At 33.2% G+C, this 18,121-nt stretch overlaps 3 protein-coding genes across 4 annotated transcripts in view; 1 reads left to right on the top strand and 2 right to left on the bottom strand.

The window, feature by feature from the left end:
- Positions 1–7,439, bottom strand: part of LOC106718652 (focal adhesion kinase 1) — a 119,827-nt gene extending 112,388 nt beyond the window's left edge. Inside the window, exons 1-2 of the mRNA XM_045684412.1 lie at positions 7,332–7,439; positions 4,516–4,551 (exon numbers count right to left, since the gene is read on the bottom strand). The gene's annotated coding sequence lies outside the window, so the exon portion shown is untranslated. The remainder of the gene's footprint in view (positions 1–4,515; positions 4,552–7,331) is intronic.
- Positions 7,440–7,709: 270 nt separating this feature from the next.
- Positions 7,710–14,264, top strand: LOC106718710 (probable peroxisomal membrane protein PEX13). Its single transcript, XM_014512870.2, has 5 exons — positions 7,710–8,286; positions 8,867–9,003; positions 9,225–9,361; positions 13,125–13,290; positions 13,714–14,264. Exons 1-5 carry the CDS (start codon positions 7,922–7,924, stop codon positions 14,025–14,027), a joined length of 1,119 nt encoding a protein of 372 aa, XP_014368356.2. The 5' UTR covers positions 7,710–7,921; the 3' UTR covers positions 14,028–14,264.
- A 795-nt stretch (positions 14,265–15,059) lies between these two features.
- LOC106718691 (40S ribosomal protein S7) lies at positions 15,060–18,032 on the bottom strand. Of its 2 annotated transcripts, none has more exons than XM_014512845.2 (5): positions 17,960–18,032; positions 17,433–17,594; positions 16,644–16,828; positions 15,729–15,876; positions 15,060–15,174 (listed from the first exon to the last, which is right to left on the bottom strand). In XM_014512845.2, the coding sequence occupies exons 2-5, from the start codon at positions 17,592–17,594 to the stop codon at positions 15,097–15,099; spliced, it is 573 nt and encodes a 190-aa protein (XP_014368331.1). In that variant the 5' UTR covers positions 17,960–18,032; the 3' UTR covers positions 15,060–15,096. The 2 variants fall into 2 exon arrangements, with proteins under 2 accessions (XP_014368331.1, XP_014368332.1); XM_014512846.2 differs by lacking the exon at positions 17,960–18,032 and adding an exon at positions 17,835–17,913.
- Positions 18,033–18,121: the final 89 nt, after the last annotated feature.

An 18,121-nucleotide genomic window follows, 5' to 3' on the forward strand; every position in this document is an offset into this window, starting at 1 on the left:
CGTTTTGCCGAAATGTAAAATTGTCTTGGCGCAGCGTCTAGTGCGAGCCATCATAAAGTTTGGATGACATTATACCACGAGGATCACTATACTATAATTACAAATGCCGCCGCGTTTATTTCACTACGACTATTATCTACGTTACGAAATACAAACTGGAACTGACGTCTCCGATATACTATTACTCAATATTCTGTCTTCATAGTGTAAGTTTGCCTATACCAAGTTATTACTGTCTAATATTAAACAGACACAAACAATTTTTATGGTACTTAAGTACTTAATTTCGCAAAAGCAAAACTTAGAATCAAAGATAAACACTTGCTGGTACAAACCGCTTTACTAAAGTTTCAGCTAAATCAAACCATTGTTTTAACTAAAACAAATATACAAACAATTTTGATTTGCTTCAACATAAAGTACAAAAGCTGATCACGACTTGCAATATAATATTCATTAGTATACATTTCCACTGAACTGTTTCCGATAATGGCCTCTAGGGGATTAGTCAATAACTTGCGCCATCAAATGCGAACTAGACTTCACAGATAAACCTTAATGAGAACGGGGTAATAATCAATAAACTTTAGAGAAGATAATAGCTATTGATTAGAGTATTTGAATGGAAAATGCATACAAATGTTAGAACTTTGAAAGCGTTAAAGATAATTTATCTGATTGATACTTTACTTAAAATTTAAACAAGGTGATTCATACTAAGACATATCATGGTGAGTTTCCACAGTCGTAGCAACTGAATAACAACAATATTGCCATTCTAATAATTAACTTTGAAAAAAAAAACCAGAGATAATAAACAGTTTATAGAGTCTACAGCAACATTAGCTGCTACGCGAAGCCCTGTCTATCGGCGCAATACCACACCACGCAGAAAGACACACATCAAGTAACAGTATTTCCGCTTTCAGTTCGTTAAATGTAGAAGTGCAGATCAAATTTGAAGCACAATCGTGCTGTCAACTTTTAAATGTTGCCACAACTATATTTCGCCGTATGCAACTTGAAACCACGGAACATTACCAACACAAAATCAAATATTGTTAAAACTATGCAACGATACAGATGAGTTTTTACCACAACAACTCCGTTACGTGCGGAATGTTTCTTTCAGTGTTGCCATAACAATGGCATAACAAATTGCCGTACCGTTGTCATACACATAAGTTCTGAGCCCGAGAACTGAACGGAACTTACACCTATTGCTGGAAACTGTTATAATATTGTTAGGGTGACAATGACATACTACTAGGATACAGCATAGTAACCGTGCGTTTTCATTGACGAAGCCTTCGAAATACAGATTGTCAGCCCGCTCACTCTTTTTGAAAAAAGTTTAGATACCAATATAGACAATATATGTCCAGGAGTTTTGACAATGGCAACTCAAAGAATGCAAATTCAAATTCTGTTGCTCGTATTTTATGCATAGCGTTTGCACGCGACTTCGTCTGCGCAGAATTTAAAAAAAATTGTCTATATCTTTGCTGAATCTAATCGAGGCATACTAGTCAATTTCTAACTAAACAATTTGTCCTCAAATATAAACAAATAATTGTTACCACAAGAATAATAAGCTTAAAATAAATATAATAACTCATATCGTCCATCGCCAACTTATTAGTATAATATTCAGTCTCCCCAAAGTGCTACCGTCCAATGCCCACTCTCTCTTGTTTGCCGACGACACAGTCCTTTTGTTTCATGGCCAAGACTGGCAAAAGGTGCATAAAAGTGCAGAAACTGGACTCAAGAGCGTGACAGCCTGGCTAGAGAACAATTTACTAACCTTGAATGCTTCTAAATCCAAATACTTATGCTTCACTAAGTCCGATAATTACTTCCAAGGTCTAGGCCAAACTATCACGTTACATACCTATTCATGTAATAATGAACATCCAGGTCAATGTACTTGCGACGTACTTACAAGAGCCAAAAGCATTCGATATCTCGGCGTACAGGTCGACGACACTCTAAGCTGGAAGGAGCACATATCACACATTTGCACACGGGTCAGAAGGCTTATTTATATATTCAAGCAACTGCGTACAGTCGCACATAAAAAGACTCTCATCCTAACTTACAAAGCGCTCTGTCAAAGTGTTATTTACTATTGTGTGACGGTATGGGGTGGAGTACCGAAAACAAGGCTGATTGATCTAGAAAGGGCACAAAGAGCAGTACTGAAGGTACTAATGCGCCTTCCGTACCGACATCCTACCAATGCATTATATGAGGAGTCTCAAGTGCTCTCAGTTAGGAAGCTCTTTATACTCCAATCCCTGCTAAGATACCACCGCACTTCAGCCAAACTGCTGCTACACTCGTCAAAAAGAAAACCACGCTGCCCTATACCTCTTATCAAAACTAGTTTTGCGCAAAGGCACTATAACTTTCTTGGGCCTTTGATATATAACCAAATATTAGCTCAGTGCGACATCAACCTAGGAGCTCTAAACTACTTTAAATTCAAAAAATACGCAACGCAATGGCTATTGACTCTCGACTATGACCAATCTGAAAATCTTTTAAAAATAAAACAATAAAAAGTGAAAAAAAACATCAATATAAAAATAAATTAACATCCATGACTATGCACACACACACACACTCGCACATACACATACACACCCCACAAATACACTCACTTAATATCATATTTTTGTACTGTAGTAACGTAAGATCATAAATAAGAGAAGGCGCTGTCTCCTGTAACACAGGTTACACCTAGCACAGGTGACAGAGCTCTATTAAATTTGTAAAAATATATTTAGTTCAATAAAGAATTTTTAATTTTTTAATTTTAATATTAATAGCTCACTAACAAGCGCTATATATCACAGTATCGCCACAGGGCATAGTTTGTCGCATTCATCAAAGTCATGCAATCACTTTATTGCTACTTTATTCAGTTTTACTCACCTCTTACATACCATTTCTAACAAGATAAGATAAATTATATACTGGCCACCCGATTTTTCACGGGTAGGATTAACACAAGGCTAACATGGGCTAAAACCTCAATCTCTAAATTGGATATACCGAAATATAGTTTAGTTTAATTTAAATTACACATTAAATGGCTTCTGGACACCCTATCCGCAGAGATTAACCGTTACACGAACAGTTAATTAGCTCCCATAATAACAACAACGTAGATTACATTAATTGTGTTTTGTTCGCGCCGTTCATAAAAGAAACGTGCGAAACGCAAAACTGTTGCCGCGAAACAATGGAGACGCTCGAGTGTTTGGCCTGCCGGCTAAGTGGGCCAGCAGTTGTGAAAAACGTTCCAGCTAACGCCCGCTTTAACAGCTTTTGTAAGAGAAAAAAGGTGTTTATTTTTATATTGTCTCGACCCTTAAATCTTGACAAATATCAACCTACTTTCTAAAACTTTTATTAAAAAACACTCTGACATTTAAGATAAGTGTGACTAATTTCACATGTCTTCGTCTGTTTTTAATCTTTGCCAAAACATTTTACTCTTTAATTTTATATTACTGAGAAGAAAGTTCCTTGATTCCTAAAGCCATGATTACATAATATGAAGTTGAATACGAATGAAAATACAAAAAAAAACGGTCGATTTCAGCAGCACAAGTACGATTTTTCAAGATAATGTTTGAAAAAAATCACAATATAATATGACTATGTTTGATAAATATCAAAAACCACTATAAAAACTAAACAGTTCAAATGTGATGTGCAAACTGTGTGGCAATGTACTTTGTTATAGAACATATTGAGTTATTGACCTAGCATAATCAAATAACAGAAAAAAACAACGTATCGATTGTTGCATAATTTTTTTGTATCAATGTTTTAAACATTAAAAATAAAAGAACCGATAATAATCAAGACGCATCGAATCACAACGAATCGAGTCGTCTCGGCAAAAATAAATCGATGTTGTAATAACATCGATTCATTTATTATTTTATCAGAATTAGTCATCGATCTTGAACATTCTGGTGTCTTATGACATACGATGACTTCGTAGTATTTAAATTTAAAGAACAGGCAAATGTAAAATGAGTTAAATGTATCATAAAATTATATTTTTAATCTGGGGCCTCGGCAGTGCCCACAGTAAAGTTGGCAAATATACTGAGCTTTATATTTGAAATACCTGTGAGAAAATAATTCCTTCTGTAAAAAAAAAAACAAGAAACAAAACAAAATATCCTATCAAACTGTCACGATACGGTGACAACCCTATTCAAAACACAGCTAACGTCATAGAAATGCTTTCAACGGGCAGCGGGATGTCTCAAACACAATAAGTGGAAAACTCCGCGTGAGTCCATAAAACGTGACCAGCCCAATGTATAATAGCACTGTGGGTTATTTCTGAACCATAAACTACTCATTATTATATTCGCACAGTTAAATATATTTTAATTCTAATAATTACGCTACTAAAACATGTTCCCAGGGTTGTCATAAAATAAAAAATAATAATTTAATCGTTTTACATTATAAAGATGTACTTACCACTCCACTCGGGTTGGAGATGCGATGTATTGAAATCTGAAAAAGTAAAGATGAACGATCACTATCTTACTCATTATAAATGTGAATGTTTGGATGGATGGATGTTTGTTTGAAAGTATCTCCGAACTGCTCAACGGATCTTGACGAAATGTGGCATAGATTTAGAGCATAGTCTGGAAGAGCAAATAGACTACTAATAGCTTTTTTTTTTTTTAATTACGCGCGGACGGAGTTGCGGGCGACAGTTATAAAGACAGTTTAATCAAAATAGATAATAAAACAAAAAAAAAACCGTGTTCTTCTGGAAAAAATTAAATAATAGGAATGGAATGCAAAACAATTGTGCACAACCACGCTGCCCTGATAGAGCAAAACATAACTGAGAATCCTTCCCAAAGTATTACTTTTTTGAACACCGACGAAAATTTGATACGTGCCTTCTAATATAATTAAATCTATACATCAAACTCGATTACACAGACATCAAATGTTACGAGGTAAACTATAAAATAAACTATCAAAGACCCGGTGGCCTATTTCGTTTAACGCCTGTCTCATTTCTAGCTGCATTGAAGACACGGAAATGGAGCGAACGAAACATCCGACTGCTGCGAATCGAATACTCGATATTTTTAATGGAAATGCTGTCATATTTACAACCATAGGCTGTTCAATTGATATCATATTTGTTTCATAAACGATTTAAAGTTGTTCTTTTGGTAAAATTTCTGCAAGTTGTTTGTCTTAAAATTATCCTATATGTTCTTCCAATCCGAAGTCAAAATTGTAGTAATGATGGCCATCATCAGCTCACTGTACGTCCACACCGAGCGGCTCGGAGCTTACCCCAAGTTAGGGGTGACTAGGCCATTGTCAACCACGCTGGCCCAGTGCGAGTTGGTTGACTTCACACATATCATTGAATTTCTTCTCAAATATGTGCAGGTTGCATACAATGTTTTCCTTCACCGTAAGAACGGTTAATGTACATATGCAAATCGAAAATTGAAAAACACATTGGTATATGGTGTGATTCGAACCCAGGACCTGCAGATTGCAAGTCAAGTGTTTAACCCCTGAGTCACCAACGCTCATATTATATCAATGAAGGCCATATTGCCATAATAATAGCTTAGACATGTTATATAATTGAACATAATATCAACGTTCAATCACATTCGAAAATTATTAACTGAATCACTAGCAATATTAGTCACAACAACTTATAGAGTTTATTATTTATAAGGCATTCAGAATAGTCTAAAGTGATGGAGGCCATTACAAATATTTTTTTCTAATCAATGTTACATAAAGCAAAGAACAAGGCAATTTTTCTGTTAGTGGAACACTGCAAAATTACCTAACTGTACATTGAATATACTAAAAACACAACAAGGAAAGTAAAGTTAGATATTGTAATATTAATTATAAAAATAACTTAGCAAAGTTTGTTGTGAATTGCCAACATGATTAAAATAACATAACATCAAACCAATCAAAACAAACACTGATTGTTAACAAAAGATGATAGGTAAAAAACAAATAAAAATGGAATACACATTGATAATTCATAATTTCAAAAACTACAATCAAAGAAAGATAAATTATTGTTTTAAATAATATCGTAATTATAACAGTTAATCAACTCTAAATAAATTGAATTGTTATCCATCATTGACCTCTATAAATGGACAGGCTATAAAACATGATATGTTGTGCCTATTTGATTTTCACCATCTCTGATGTGGTTGATGGTGGTGAAGTTTCAAACTAGTAATAGACATAGAATTAACTGTCATTAACATCAAAAGGCACATTTAAATTGGAACAAAGCAAAAGCTGTCATTTCAAAGTAAAGACCTATCCATTTATACAGATCAGTGTAATTAATTATTTTCATAAATATAAAACTTGTGGATTCAAACTAAACAAATTTTATACAAGTGCTCAGTAATAAATTATTAGGCCATGTTTATCAAAGGCATATCTAATCAGAGTATTCAACAATTTGTTGATAACATCTTATTATCTAAACTTCCAGTCAAATGTAAGGAGGTAACAAAATGAAGAAAATTAAATAAGTAACTTTTAATCCTCAATCCAAATTCTCAATGTTTGTTAACTTTGATCATCATCATCTTCCTAGCCTTCCATCCCACAAGGTTTTATATAACAGCATTTTTGTTAACAATGATGTTAAAAATCAATTGTTTCTTCATTTTTATAGAGGTAAAATAATTGTCTATTATTAAGAGAGTACTATGTTAGAAAACTATTAGGTGATAATTTTAAGATTTTATTTGAAAACTCTATTTGTTTCCTTAAAGTTTTTAAGCTAAGAATAAAAATAAATTAAGTTATTTCTAACACATATCCAACAACTGTTTGTTAATAACATTAACATATCAATCAACAATATCTTTAAATGCAATTCTAGAGTTATTATTACCCTCATAATGTATGTATGTTACTTATGTAATATTACAATTAAACCGAAATTAAAACAAAAGTTGATAGTCAGGCAAGAAATGTAAATATATCTCTTTTAGTGTCAACTTCGATCGACCATGTAGTAAGGACCCTACAACTTTAAACCGGTCGAAGAAATAATTCGTATGACCCATAAAATGTTGGTACATGCACGAGTTTACTAAAATAACATACTAGTTTACTATAAACATAAAAATATACCACACATGTTGATATTAATTAAAATAAACAATAAAACATTTCATTTAGAACTTAAAAGATAATAGTCTTATTCAACAATTAAAAACTTACTTTTTTGATGTTAAGGGATAAGTGTTAAAACATACCTTTTGTACTGTCTTGTTCACTTTATATCACACAGTAAAAATATTGTAATCATTTATAATTTAAATGAAAATAACAACAAACACAATTGAAACATTGACACCATTGATGATTGACACCCATTGACCCAGAGACAATAGATTTTTTTTTTTAGTTTATTGTAGTTTTTAGTAATAATTAGTAAAATCGAAAGTACAAGAAAGGTAAAATACGTTTAGTAATGAGTTTTATACTTCGCAAACATTAGGTTAAATGATCTTTATAAAGATTTTAAGGTCTCTAAAAGAATTTCCCTTCGTTTTGCATTCCACCCTATGTTTCCGTTTTTTTGTTTTAGCAAATGTCAATGTCAAATTGTCAACTTAATTTTGACAGTGGTCTTTGATCTTTTGTGAAGTCGTAAAGTAGAATTCTGTGTACAAAAGTTTTAAAAACATATTTTCCTTCCTTCGTCATAGTTGCGTCAAATGTGTTTCGTATTTGTTTATTGCAAAATACTACACCGGGAAACAGTGTTACGCAAATGATTTTGAGGGTGTCATAGTAAATCATATCTTGTTTTTTACCCAACACTTTAATTATTAAGAACAAAATGAGCCAACCAGTGAAGGATTTTGAAATTAACTCTGACGCCACCTTATCACACTCTGCTGTACCTCATATGGAAGGACCATCGTTTAGAAATCCCATACCATCTACTTCAAATGGTAACATTGGGCCACCAGTTCTTCCGCCACGACCAGATTTTGGAATGCAGCCCAGTTATAATATGAATCCAGGTTACTCCTATGGTATGGGTGGTATGAGTGGTTCGTACGGGATGGGAGGATATGGTGGTTTTGGATATGGAGGAATGAATAGTGGTTATGGAATGGGAGGTATGGGGATAGGCATGGGCGGTCCCTATGGAGGATACAATAGATATGGACCAATGTATGGTGGAGATATCGAAAGCAGGTATACTGTGTTATTATTAGTTCACAGTTTGTCTCTGGTGCTCTTAGAACATTTTACCAAAGTTTCATCAAAATCTGACATTAAACAAACATTGATTTTTTAACTAGTTTAATACAATATCAGGTCATTGTTTTGGTTCATTGCACTAATAGAATCAATTAACATAAACATACATAATGTATTGTGTATGTGCTAAGAACTTGGTTTCTTACAAAGTGTGTCTTTTGAATAAAATCCTATTAATACTTATGTTTGCTTGTTAAGCATTTAAAAAAATGTTTTTGTTCAGGTGTTTTGACAGTGAAAACTTGTGGTTACTATAAATAAACTTTACTGTAAAAATTAAATACATGCAATCTGGTAACTTCCTTTCTTTCTTAATTCAAACAGTGGAACCTAGATAATCAAAAATCAAGAGGTTTCTCTCTGAGTTTCTTGGTTAAGAATTTAGCCAGTGGAGTCCTGACAATGACTCACAATAAAAGAGGTTTCTTGCGTACACAGTTCCTTCTTACTCAGGTTCGACTGTATCTGAATTATGAATTCGTAAACATTGACATATTTGAAATTTTGTTTTTAGGTTCATACAAATAGCAGAAGAGAATTCAAGACCAGCATTTGATTCAATACAGAGTTTAGTAAATGCTGTTGGCAGTGTTGCTATGATGTTGGAAAACACATTTTTTGCATTGACCAGTTCTTTTAGAGCTATATTGGGTAAGTAAAAATCACCTACAAAATAACAACTAATTCATGTACATCATATGATTGGAAATTGTTAATGTTTGTTTTGAAATTACCTATCTTTTATTTTTTAGTTTAAATTGTACAAGTTGGCAAACAATTTGACTGCATTTTTAGTTTTCTAAATAATATAAATCTATCCAGATACATGAAGAGGAGAAAGGCATTTTAATTAATGATATTTTTGTAACTAGGTGTAGCAGAAAACTTTGGCCGTCTTCGGTCTTTGTTTGCACAGTTCTGGTCAACATTTGCAGTTGTCCGTACTCTGAACTGGTTGGTGAGGAAGTTATTGGTCATGCTCGGTATCAGAACGGAAAATGAATTCAAGGTCAGTTACCATATTACTTTAGAATTAATGAATATACCAACTTTCAATTGCTGTGTATGGTTAATAATTCTTGTTATATCTTCTTGTAATTTCTTATACAGCATTTTCAAGAGATCTTAGACTTAGATGGACTAAATAATCAAAGAACATATTATATATTACTAGCTGTCGCCCGCGACTCCGTCCAAAAAAAAATATGAAAAATAGATGTTGGCCGATTCTCAGACCTACTGAATATGCTCACAAAATTTCATGAGAATCGGTCAAGCCGTTTCGGAGGAGTACGGGAACGAAAACTGTGACACGAGAATTTTATATATTAGATATCAATAATAATAGAATGGTTTTATCTTACTAATATTATAAATGCGAAAGTATAGATGGGAGTAAGTATAAAGGGATGTTTTAAGGTATCTCTGGAATGGCTCAAGGGATCTTGATGTTTGACACAGATGTAAAACATAATAGCCTCGAATAACACATAGGCTACTTTTTATGAATTTTTTTAATTCTGTTCGCACGGAGTCGCGTGCGAAAGCTAGTAATTAAATATACTAGCATGAGATTATAAGATGTAATCACTTCAAGGTGTACTTGTCAGCAGTTGATGTTTTTTTATCATTAATATTAGTGATGCAACGGATGTCTGTTTCCGTTTCCGCAAGTGCGGAAGTTCCGCATGCTTTTCAACATCCGTTTCTGCTTCTGTTTCCGCAACTTTTATAACGGAGATAAAACGGAACTTACGACGGCTGAGAGATCCATGTGCGCGGCGCGAGACGCGCAGTCCGTGCGCGGCCTTTCGGCACTTGTCGCATTTGTTTGTTTACGTACTTTTTCGTGAATTTAATATATAATATATATAAGCGCGTAATATTTTCTGCTGCTGTTTGAAACAATCAGTTTCTCTTGCTGGAGTAAACTGTCTAGTTGTTGTCCATATAAAATTTGACAACTGACAGAATGTGACTATTTCATACTTACGAGTTATTAAATGTACTTTTGAATAAGTGATAACCATGTAATGTATCATCATCGTTATTATCATAAGCTCACTATGTATCCCCACTGAGGGGCTAGGAGCCTACACCAAATTAGAAGTGACTAGGCCATAGTCAACCACGCTGGCCCAGAGCGAGTTGACTTCACACATATCATTAATTCACATTCATTTTGAGCGCTAGGGATCATCATTTTGCGCACTAGGGATGGCAATGGTTTAGTTCACTAATACTCGTATGTAGATATTTGTTCCACGATCGCATTTCTGTGTACAAATATGTTACAAGATTTTGACAAAGTCAAGTTTTTCATCAAATTCCAGAATATTGAGTAAAACATGTCAGGATACTAATCAAAACCAGCTTTTATCTTCTCTGTTCAAGATCTTGTAACATTTCATACACACCCACACATACACACACGTATACACCACACACACATAAAAATAAACGCATACACACACACGTACACACACATACAGGACATACATATACAGTGAAACCTGGTTAAGTGAGACATCAAGGGACTTGCAATGTCGTTTCACTTATAGAGGTATTCCACTTACCCAGTGTCTCAGATATACAGGTATAAATAAATATCTGTCTCATTTACAGAGGGTTCCATTAATAGAGGTGAGAATACAGGTTATTTCAGTTTATTTCAGTTATTTCAATTTGACATTTTTCAAATAAACATCTGTATGATAGTAAAGCGAAACAAAAACTGAAGGTAATTGAAGCTCAAAATTTGTACTTACGTACTTGGAATTACGTGTGGAATTTGTGGGTAGAATAAGAATGAGTAAACAAACAATGTTATCTCAGTTACAGAGGTTTATGCATATAAAATTTACTTGCTGTCTCAGTTATAGAGGTAACTATGATGATAAATCGAAAGAACAAATCCCAGATATAGAGGTTTACCTCGTCCCACTAACAGAAGTAATTCAGTGCCAAAGTGTTGGGACCTCAGCATGAGTTCCAGTTATGGAGGTTTCTCACTTATCCAGGTCCCACTTAACCAAGTTTCACTGTATTTATAAAATATACATACATAACATATAGTTCAGCCTTAGCTTCATGTGATACAAGATATTTGTATGTTTGCCTCCGTACGAACGTGGTACTAATCACTACAACATTGTAAGAATTAAACTAATACTCTTTTTCGTTAGTTGACTATATTGCCAGAGTGGCCACACAAAGCAACATGGACTTGTTTCAAACGCCGGCGGCTTACTGGCTACTATAAAGTGAACGGGCCCCTCGCTCGGATCCGAGTGGTCAGCAGTGAATGTATTAATAAAGAAATATATTTGTCGTTTATCAACACGAGTGGTTTGGCGAACATTAATTTGTAAATAGTGTAATATTGTTTCCTGAAAATAAATTAAAAAAAAAAACGTATTTTAACTTATTGCAGCACAGTACGAGTAAAAATACATATATTGAAGGCTAAAGGACACCGATATCCAATGCCTTAATAAATTAAAAACGAATACAAACTGTTCTTACCAAAAAAAAATTTTGTAAATATGTTTTTTTTTTTTAATATTTACACTTCTGTTTCCGCTTCCGTTTCTGTTTCCGTTTCTGCTAAAATTTATTTTTGACATCTGTTTCCGTTTCTGGTTCCGGTAAGACACTTCCGTTGCATCACTAATTAATATTTCATTGCTATCGTTTTTTTTTGCTCTCTTTATATGATAAGCTGTTATATAAATTACTAGACTGAACTTCGTGCGACGTTTAAAGAATTTATTCTTTCAGTATTTCAGTTTTCCATTGATATAGAATTGATGATTCAGAAACGAAATTTACGTTTTATATAAGTTTTATTTAAAAACGTAATCTTTTTTTATTGGATAATTTATACGATTGTTCACACATTAAAGCATAAATTATCTTTGCTTGAATGTTTCTATCTTACTTCTTACTAATTTAAATGTGAATTATTTGGATATATTGATGGATGGATGTTAGAAGGTATCTCCAGAACAGCTGCATGGATCTTGTTGAAATTTGGCATAAATGTAGAATGTAGAAAAATAAGGCTACTAAGTTTTTTTAAATCCCGTGCGCACGGAATCGCGGCCGACAGCTATATCAGCTATATTATTTACATATTTTTAACTGATAGCATTATGTTTAACAAAATGACATTTATTCGACATTCAATTGTCGCGAACATCGTATTGTTTGTTTACATTTAATTCCCTATGAATTCTCTGAAAACATCGCTATCTTTGTTTTTTTAAGGAGTATGATAACAATGGCAAAAACTTTTGGTTTCTTGTCAGTTGAAACTTATGATTGGAATGACGACCCTTAATTTATTCTACTACTATCTTACGACTACTACTATCTTATCCATGTCAAGATTACAGCCTTTGTCACTGATATGTATAATCTACTACTACTAAGAACAAAGAGCAATAAGATTTTTTGATATGAAAAATTAATAATAATAATAATACCAAGTAGCTGAATGTGATAATTATTTTTGTTAGTTATTTTTTAACTCATATCTGTATTTTTAACTAGCTTTTACCCGCGACTCCGTCCGCGCGGAATAAAAAATAGAAAACGGGGTAAAAATTATCCTATGTCCTTTTCCTGGTCCTAAGCTACCTGCCCACCAATTTTCAGTCAAATCGATTCAGCCGTTCTTGAGTTATAAATGGTGTAACTAACACAACTTTCTTTTATATATATAGATTAAAATTATTGCTAATCTGTTATCGTTGTTTAATGTTTTCCAGGCGTGGGCAGACGCAGTGGCAGCGACGCAAACAGGGACGGCGACTGCAGAGCAAAAGGCTAAGGGTTCCAGCTGGCCTATACTGCTGTTCTTCGGAGTCATCGCGGCAGCCCCTTATATTGTACTGAGGATGCTGAATGGACTATCTTCTAGCATTAATGAGAAGTGTAAGTATATGACTATAAAATTTATACATAGAAATGAAATTAAATATATAAGCTTAAAATTTATTCCTCACATGAATGTTAAGTTTTTATTTCTTTGCTAAATAATTAACAATTTAGTTTTTATGTTTAAATTTACATAATATAAGGTGATTTGTTGTTTATAATTTGCCATAAAATCAAGCTTCACAAAAAGACGTCATTGGGTTTGTCCTTGTTTAGTGTTTTTGTTAACTAGCATCACAATTACTTCTATACTTTTATGATTTTTTTTACACTTAAATTTAATTCTGTATACTAGTCATATTGCTTATGAGATTAGTTTGAAAAATACCTAGGTTTACTTGCATATATTTAAAGTTTTTTTTTAATAGCGCATACTTTTAAAGAATATGTAAATTAGATTTGTGATAATATTTATTTCAGTGAATGATCCAACATCATGGCAGAATCCACTTCGTGCGGTTGCTCAATTCGATTTTCAAGCAACATCTCCCCAGGAGATCAGTTTTAGTGCCAACCAAGTCCTGACCCTAGCGCCACAACATTTGCAAGGGAATCTCTGGAACTCCGGCTGGCTGATGGCTACCACAGACAGGCAATTTGCAGGACTCGTGCCTGTTAACTATATAAAAGTTATTAGACCTAACAATGGTGATGTAACTCAGAACAATACTGTAGAAAAACCTATAGAATCAAATCCGGAAGATTTAGATAAAATATTTAAACAAGAGTTGTGAGTTAGAGCATTCTATGACTTGATGCCTTGGATATAAAGTTGATATTTCAATATTTGCCTCATGAACATGACTAGATTGGCCATAGACAATAAGTGTACGTCAAACTTTTTTTTTATTAAAATATGTTTTGACTACTAGAAACTTGTAATATTAGGACAGAATTGACCAAAAGGTAATTAGTTTTTTTTTTCGGGAATACTTATTGTATTAGTTTTTGCGTACGAGACTTATAATTTACTTACAATGAAGTGTATTTTTTTCATGCCTAAATATGGTAATTTCATACATTTTTATGTCGGTCACCAACTGGAATTTAATGAGTATGAAATCGTAAGCTTATGCACATTTGTATAGAATATACATTACTTAATCTTATAAGATAATTTTTCTAAATGTTAAAACTGTTCATTTATTAGTTAATTGTGAACAATGTATTTGGCTTCAGAAAAAACTGAAATAAAATATTGACACATTAACAGAAATGGTAAAACTTTTTTTTAATATTGCTGGTCAAAAAATAGGTAATTTGTTAGTCATAGATTAATTTAAGTCTTTTATCACTATTTTATATTTTTGGGATTGTTTAGTTATTTTATAATTGTAGATGTTGCACTTTTTATTATTTGTTATATAATAGATTTATGAAATAACGAATATATTTTATTTTTAAAATGGGAATAAGGTTTTTAATATGAATTAGTTTGGACTGATGTTGCATTTAAGTTTTAGGTTTCTTGTAAAATGAAATCAAAATAAACAGTTCTCTTATCAAATATGAAAGTGCCAATACTTGAGATAAAATTTACTATCACAGCACGGTTTACTACAATAGTGTGTAAAAATTATATTATAATTGTAAATATAAAATATGACAAATTGAGTCTATATCATTTTGTTCATATCAAAAATTCAGTCAACTTTGTCCTTTATCCCTGTCTTATGTGAATTCATTTTTACACAATCTATTTATACTTCCCCGAGTCTTTCCTTGAAGCTATACACATTCTGTGAATATAAATAAAAGTCTAAAGGTAAGATTTTAGTTTTATTGTAAATTTAGTCCTTAAGTTTACAAGTAGGGTTCCGGGAACTCAAAGGTGACTTCGCGCCCCGTCAACTTCTTGTATACTGACTGGAAAGTATCCACCTGTTGACAAACACAACACTTTCATCATTATATGTAAAGTTTGTTATAAATCATTAGAAGTGGCTGTAACCAGTGTTTTAAATTACTACAAGATTGTATTCTTCCATTTATATTTCATTTCAATATAATGTCAATATAAAAGAAAATCATTAATCACATACATGATGGCCATTTTCTTTTAGCTTGCTGGATATATTTTGTAACTTAGGAATTTTAGTAGAATATGCAAGTTGTCTATGATAAAAAAAAATGCTGTATGTAAAGTCTTGGTTTGGAACTGAACTTATATGAGCTTTGTATTTTTTTAATATCAAAAGATGGCAAACAAGCAAACGGACAGCGGAATTCGCCGAAATAGCGAGGCGACCGTTGCCCATAGACATACTTTAATCAACTGAGGACAAAAAATATTTCCCCTTCCTATGTGTCCCCTCTTCCGCCAAATCCGCTTCCCTATCCCATCCTTTCCCAATAAGAAAATGATGGAAAGGGAAATAGGACTAAAATAATTGTATCCATTCCATACTCTATTTTTATTAAAATGTTATAATTACCTTATGTTCAATTGTGGTCTGCTGGTTCTTGTCGAGATGCACTTTAATAAGCTGTGAGCCGTCCAGCTTGACTCGGATGCGCTTGCCCACAATCTCCGCTGGGAACACCAAGTCCTCTAGGATGGCGTCGTATACTGACGTCAGCGTTCTGAAAAGAACAAAAGTAGTAATAATGAAATATTTTTTTGGATAAAAAGCTATATTGATTTACTATTACTTAAAATAATTAGGCAATTAATAATTAGTACATGAAATCATCCATGTAAATGATAATTTTTTGTCAAAATTTTTAGCAAACCTTTATTTTTACACTAAAATAGCTAAGGATAGCTTCTGCCCATAAACATCTCCAATAAATTGTCTTATGTTGTTCACCCTAAATGTATGGCTTTGTTTTACACATTTCGTCCATCATTGAGATATTTCTTAAACAATTTTGACAAAGTTTATTAACGGGCGCTTAAAACTTGTATTCAAACCAATGTTCTTCATAATTAGTCTCAAGTATCCAAAATAGAGGGATAATAATATAATATGGACCGGCCATATTGCCCGCAGAATGGACAGCCGATGGAGCCGCAAAGTACTGGAATGGTGGCCATGTACAGGTCGACACAACGTGGGCAGACCTCCCGCAAAATGGACCGATGATCTGGTCATGGTTGCGGGAGTATTCTAGATACGGGTTGCACAGGACCTATCATCGTGGCGATCTTTGGGGGAGGCCTATGCCCAGCAGTTGGCGTAACAAGGCTGAATGGATGGATGGATCCAAAATAGCATATATGCAATTGTTTTGTTAAAAATTTATTTTCTGCTTGTTCAGTGATATATTGTCCCATGCGTTTACTTTCATATCAAAAAGTTATGAAGACTCATAACTGTCTTATTGATTATAATTTCATTGATTGTTACCTTGATCGTGGCCTCTTCTGTTTGTTAGCAACTCGGGTCTTGTGGCTGGGTTTGGGTAAGATCTTGCGGTCCCCGACGAACACAACATGTTTGCCGCTGAACTTCTTCTCCAGCTCACGTACAAGACGGATCTGGATCTTCTGGAAGGCCTTCAGTTTGGGCATCGGCACATAGATGATGATTGACTGAAAAATAAAAAAAATAGCATTTTATGATTACACATAGAATAACATCTATCAAGCTGATCTCAAAATTTATACCATAAATATTGTCTAGATGAATATAAGAAGTTAGCGTTCCACTCTTGATATATTTTGATACACTTCAAAGCTATATTCTAAATACAGCTTAATTATGTTTCGTAGGCAATTGAACATTGTGTGTTATTTATGAAAATATATCGACGCTGGAAAGCATAAACGCTGTAACCCTTATAGCAACCCTTACAGGGTTACAGCGTTTATGCTTTCCAGCGTCGATATTCTTATATATCAAGAAAATGTAAAACTAATGTTAAGATATGAAGTATTAATCTTACAACTTCATTATAGAATGATAGTAGTCAAAAGTAGTGGAAAAAACTAACCTAAAATACGATTCTATTTATTCAATAACTAAAAATCTTTCGCAACTTTTAAACTTTGGCTAGTAAGTTCTTAGATATAACTCTATTTGCCGTAAAAGTTGCAATTGCCAACTAGACCGTCAATAATCTAAATTTTAACCTAGAGATATACTTTGTTACAGCTGTTTGAATTTTGTTAAAATTTAAAAATTTTGAAAATTCACCTTTTTGTTATGTAGTTCAATTTCCTTAGCCTTGGTTATGTATAGCTCCCGAAGTTGGGCCTTGAGGTCTGAGTTTGTTTCCAACTCAACTAACGCCTGTGAGATCGATGTCTCGAAGGAGTCAGCCTCCGCGGCATTCGGTTTGATGATTTTCGTACTCATCTGTAAAGCACAATCACTGAATTTATCTTTCTCGTCAAGTATTTTAGGTTAAGAAACTTTTAGCACTTTTACCCTTGCAAATACAGCAAGAGTCACCACGATAACACATTTATTCTAATTCCATTATATAAAGAGCAATGATGTTTTAAGGAATCACACAATTTAGAAATCCTCTGAAACAACAACAACGTTGAAGACGATAGGTTGGAAGTCACCGAGTTTTATCTAATTAATCATTACCGTAAATGGATCAAATTATCAGTACATAAGCTTCTTAATTCGTTAAAAACTACAATATACATGTATTTATTTAACTTTCAGATTATTTTCATAAATATAACTTAAAAACCCGAAGATTTCACTACCTTGAGAACTGAGCGGGAGCGAAAGAGACAGAAACAGAGAAACTGTCATGTCAACTGAACAGTGTGCACAGATAGAAAAATGAGTCTTCAAATTTTGAAACATAGTCATTAAATAGAACATGATTACTATGCTGTTTTTTTAGTTTCTCTTAAAAAAATTAA

Source organism: Papilio machaon, chromosome 26 (assembly GCF_912999745.1).
Source record: "Papilio machaon chromosome 26, ilPapMach1.1, whole genome shotgun sequence".
Lineage (NCBI taxonomy): Eukaryota > Metazoa > Arthropoda > Insecta > Lepidoptera > Papilionidae > Papilio > Papilio machaon.

What these genes read in the sequence shown, in the direction of transcription:
- LOC106718691 (XM_014512845.2), bottom strand. Translation starts at nt 17,594, where the DNA reads ATGAGTACGAAAATCATCAAACCGAATGCCGCGGAGGCTGACTCCTTC. An exon ending in CAGAAGAGGCCACGATCAAG is followed by an intron (nt 15,877 to 16,643) that starts GTAACAATCAAT and finishes TGTTCTTTTCAG; the next exon opens with AACGCTGACGTCAGTATACG. An exon ending in AGACCACAATTGAACATAAG is followed by an intron (nt 15,175 to 15,728) that starts GTAATTATAACA and finishes GTTTGTCAACAG; the next exon opens with GTGGATACTTTCCAGTCAGT.
- LOC106718710 (XM_014512870.2), top strand. Translation starts at nt 7,922, where the DNA reads ATGAGCCAACCAGTGAAGGATTTTGAAATTAACTCTGACGCCACCTTA. An exon ending in TTCTTTTAGAGCTATATTGG is followed by an intron (nt 9,004 to 9,224) that starts GTAAGTAAAAAT and finishes TTTTGTAACTAG; the next exon opens with GTGTAGCAGAAAACTTTGGC. An exon ending in GAACGGAAAATGAATTCAAG is followed by an intron (nt 9,362 to 13,124) that starts GTCAGTTACCAT and finishes AATGTTTTCCAG; the next exon opens with GCGTGGGCAGACGCAGTGGC.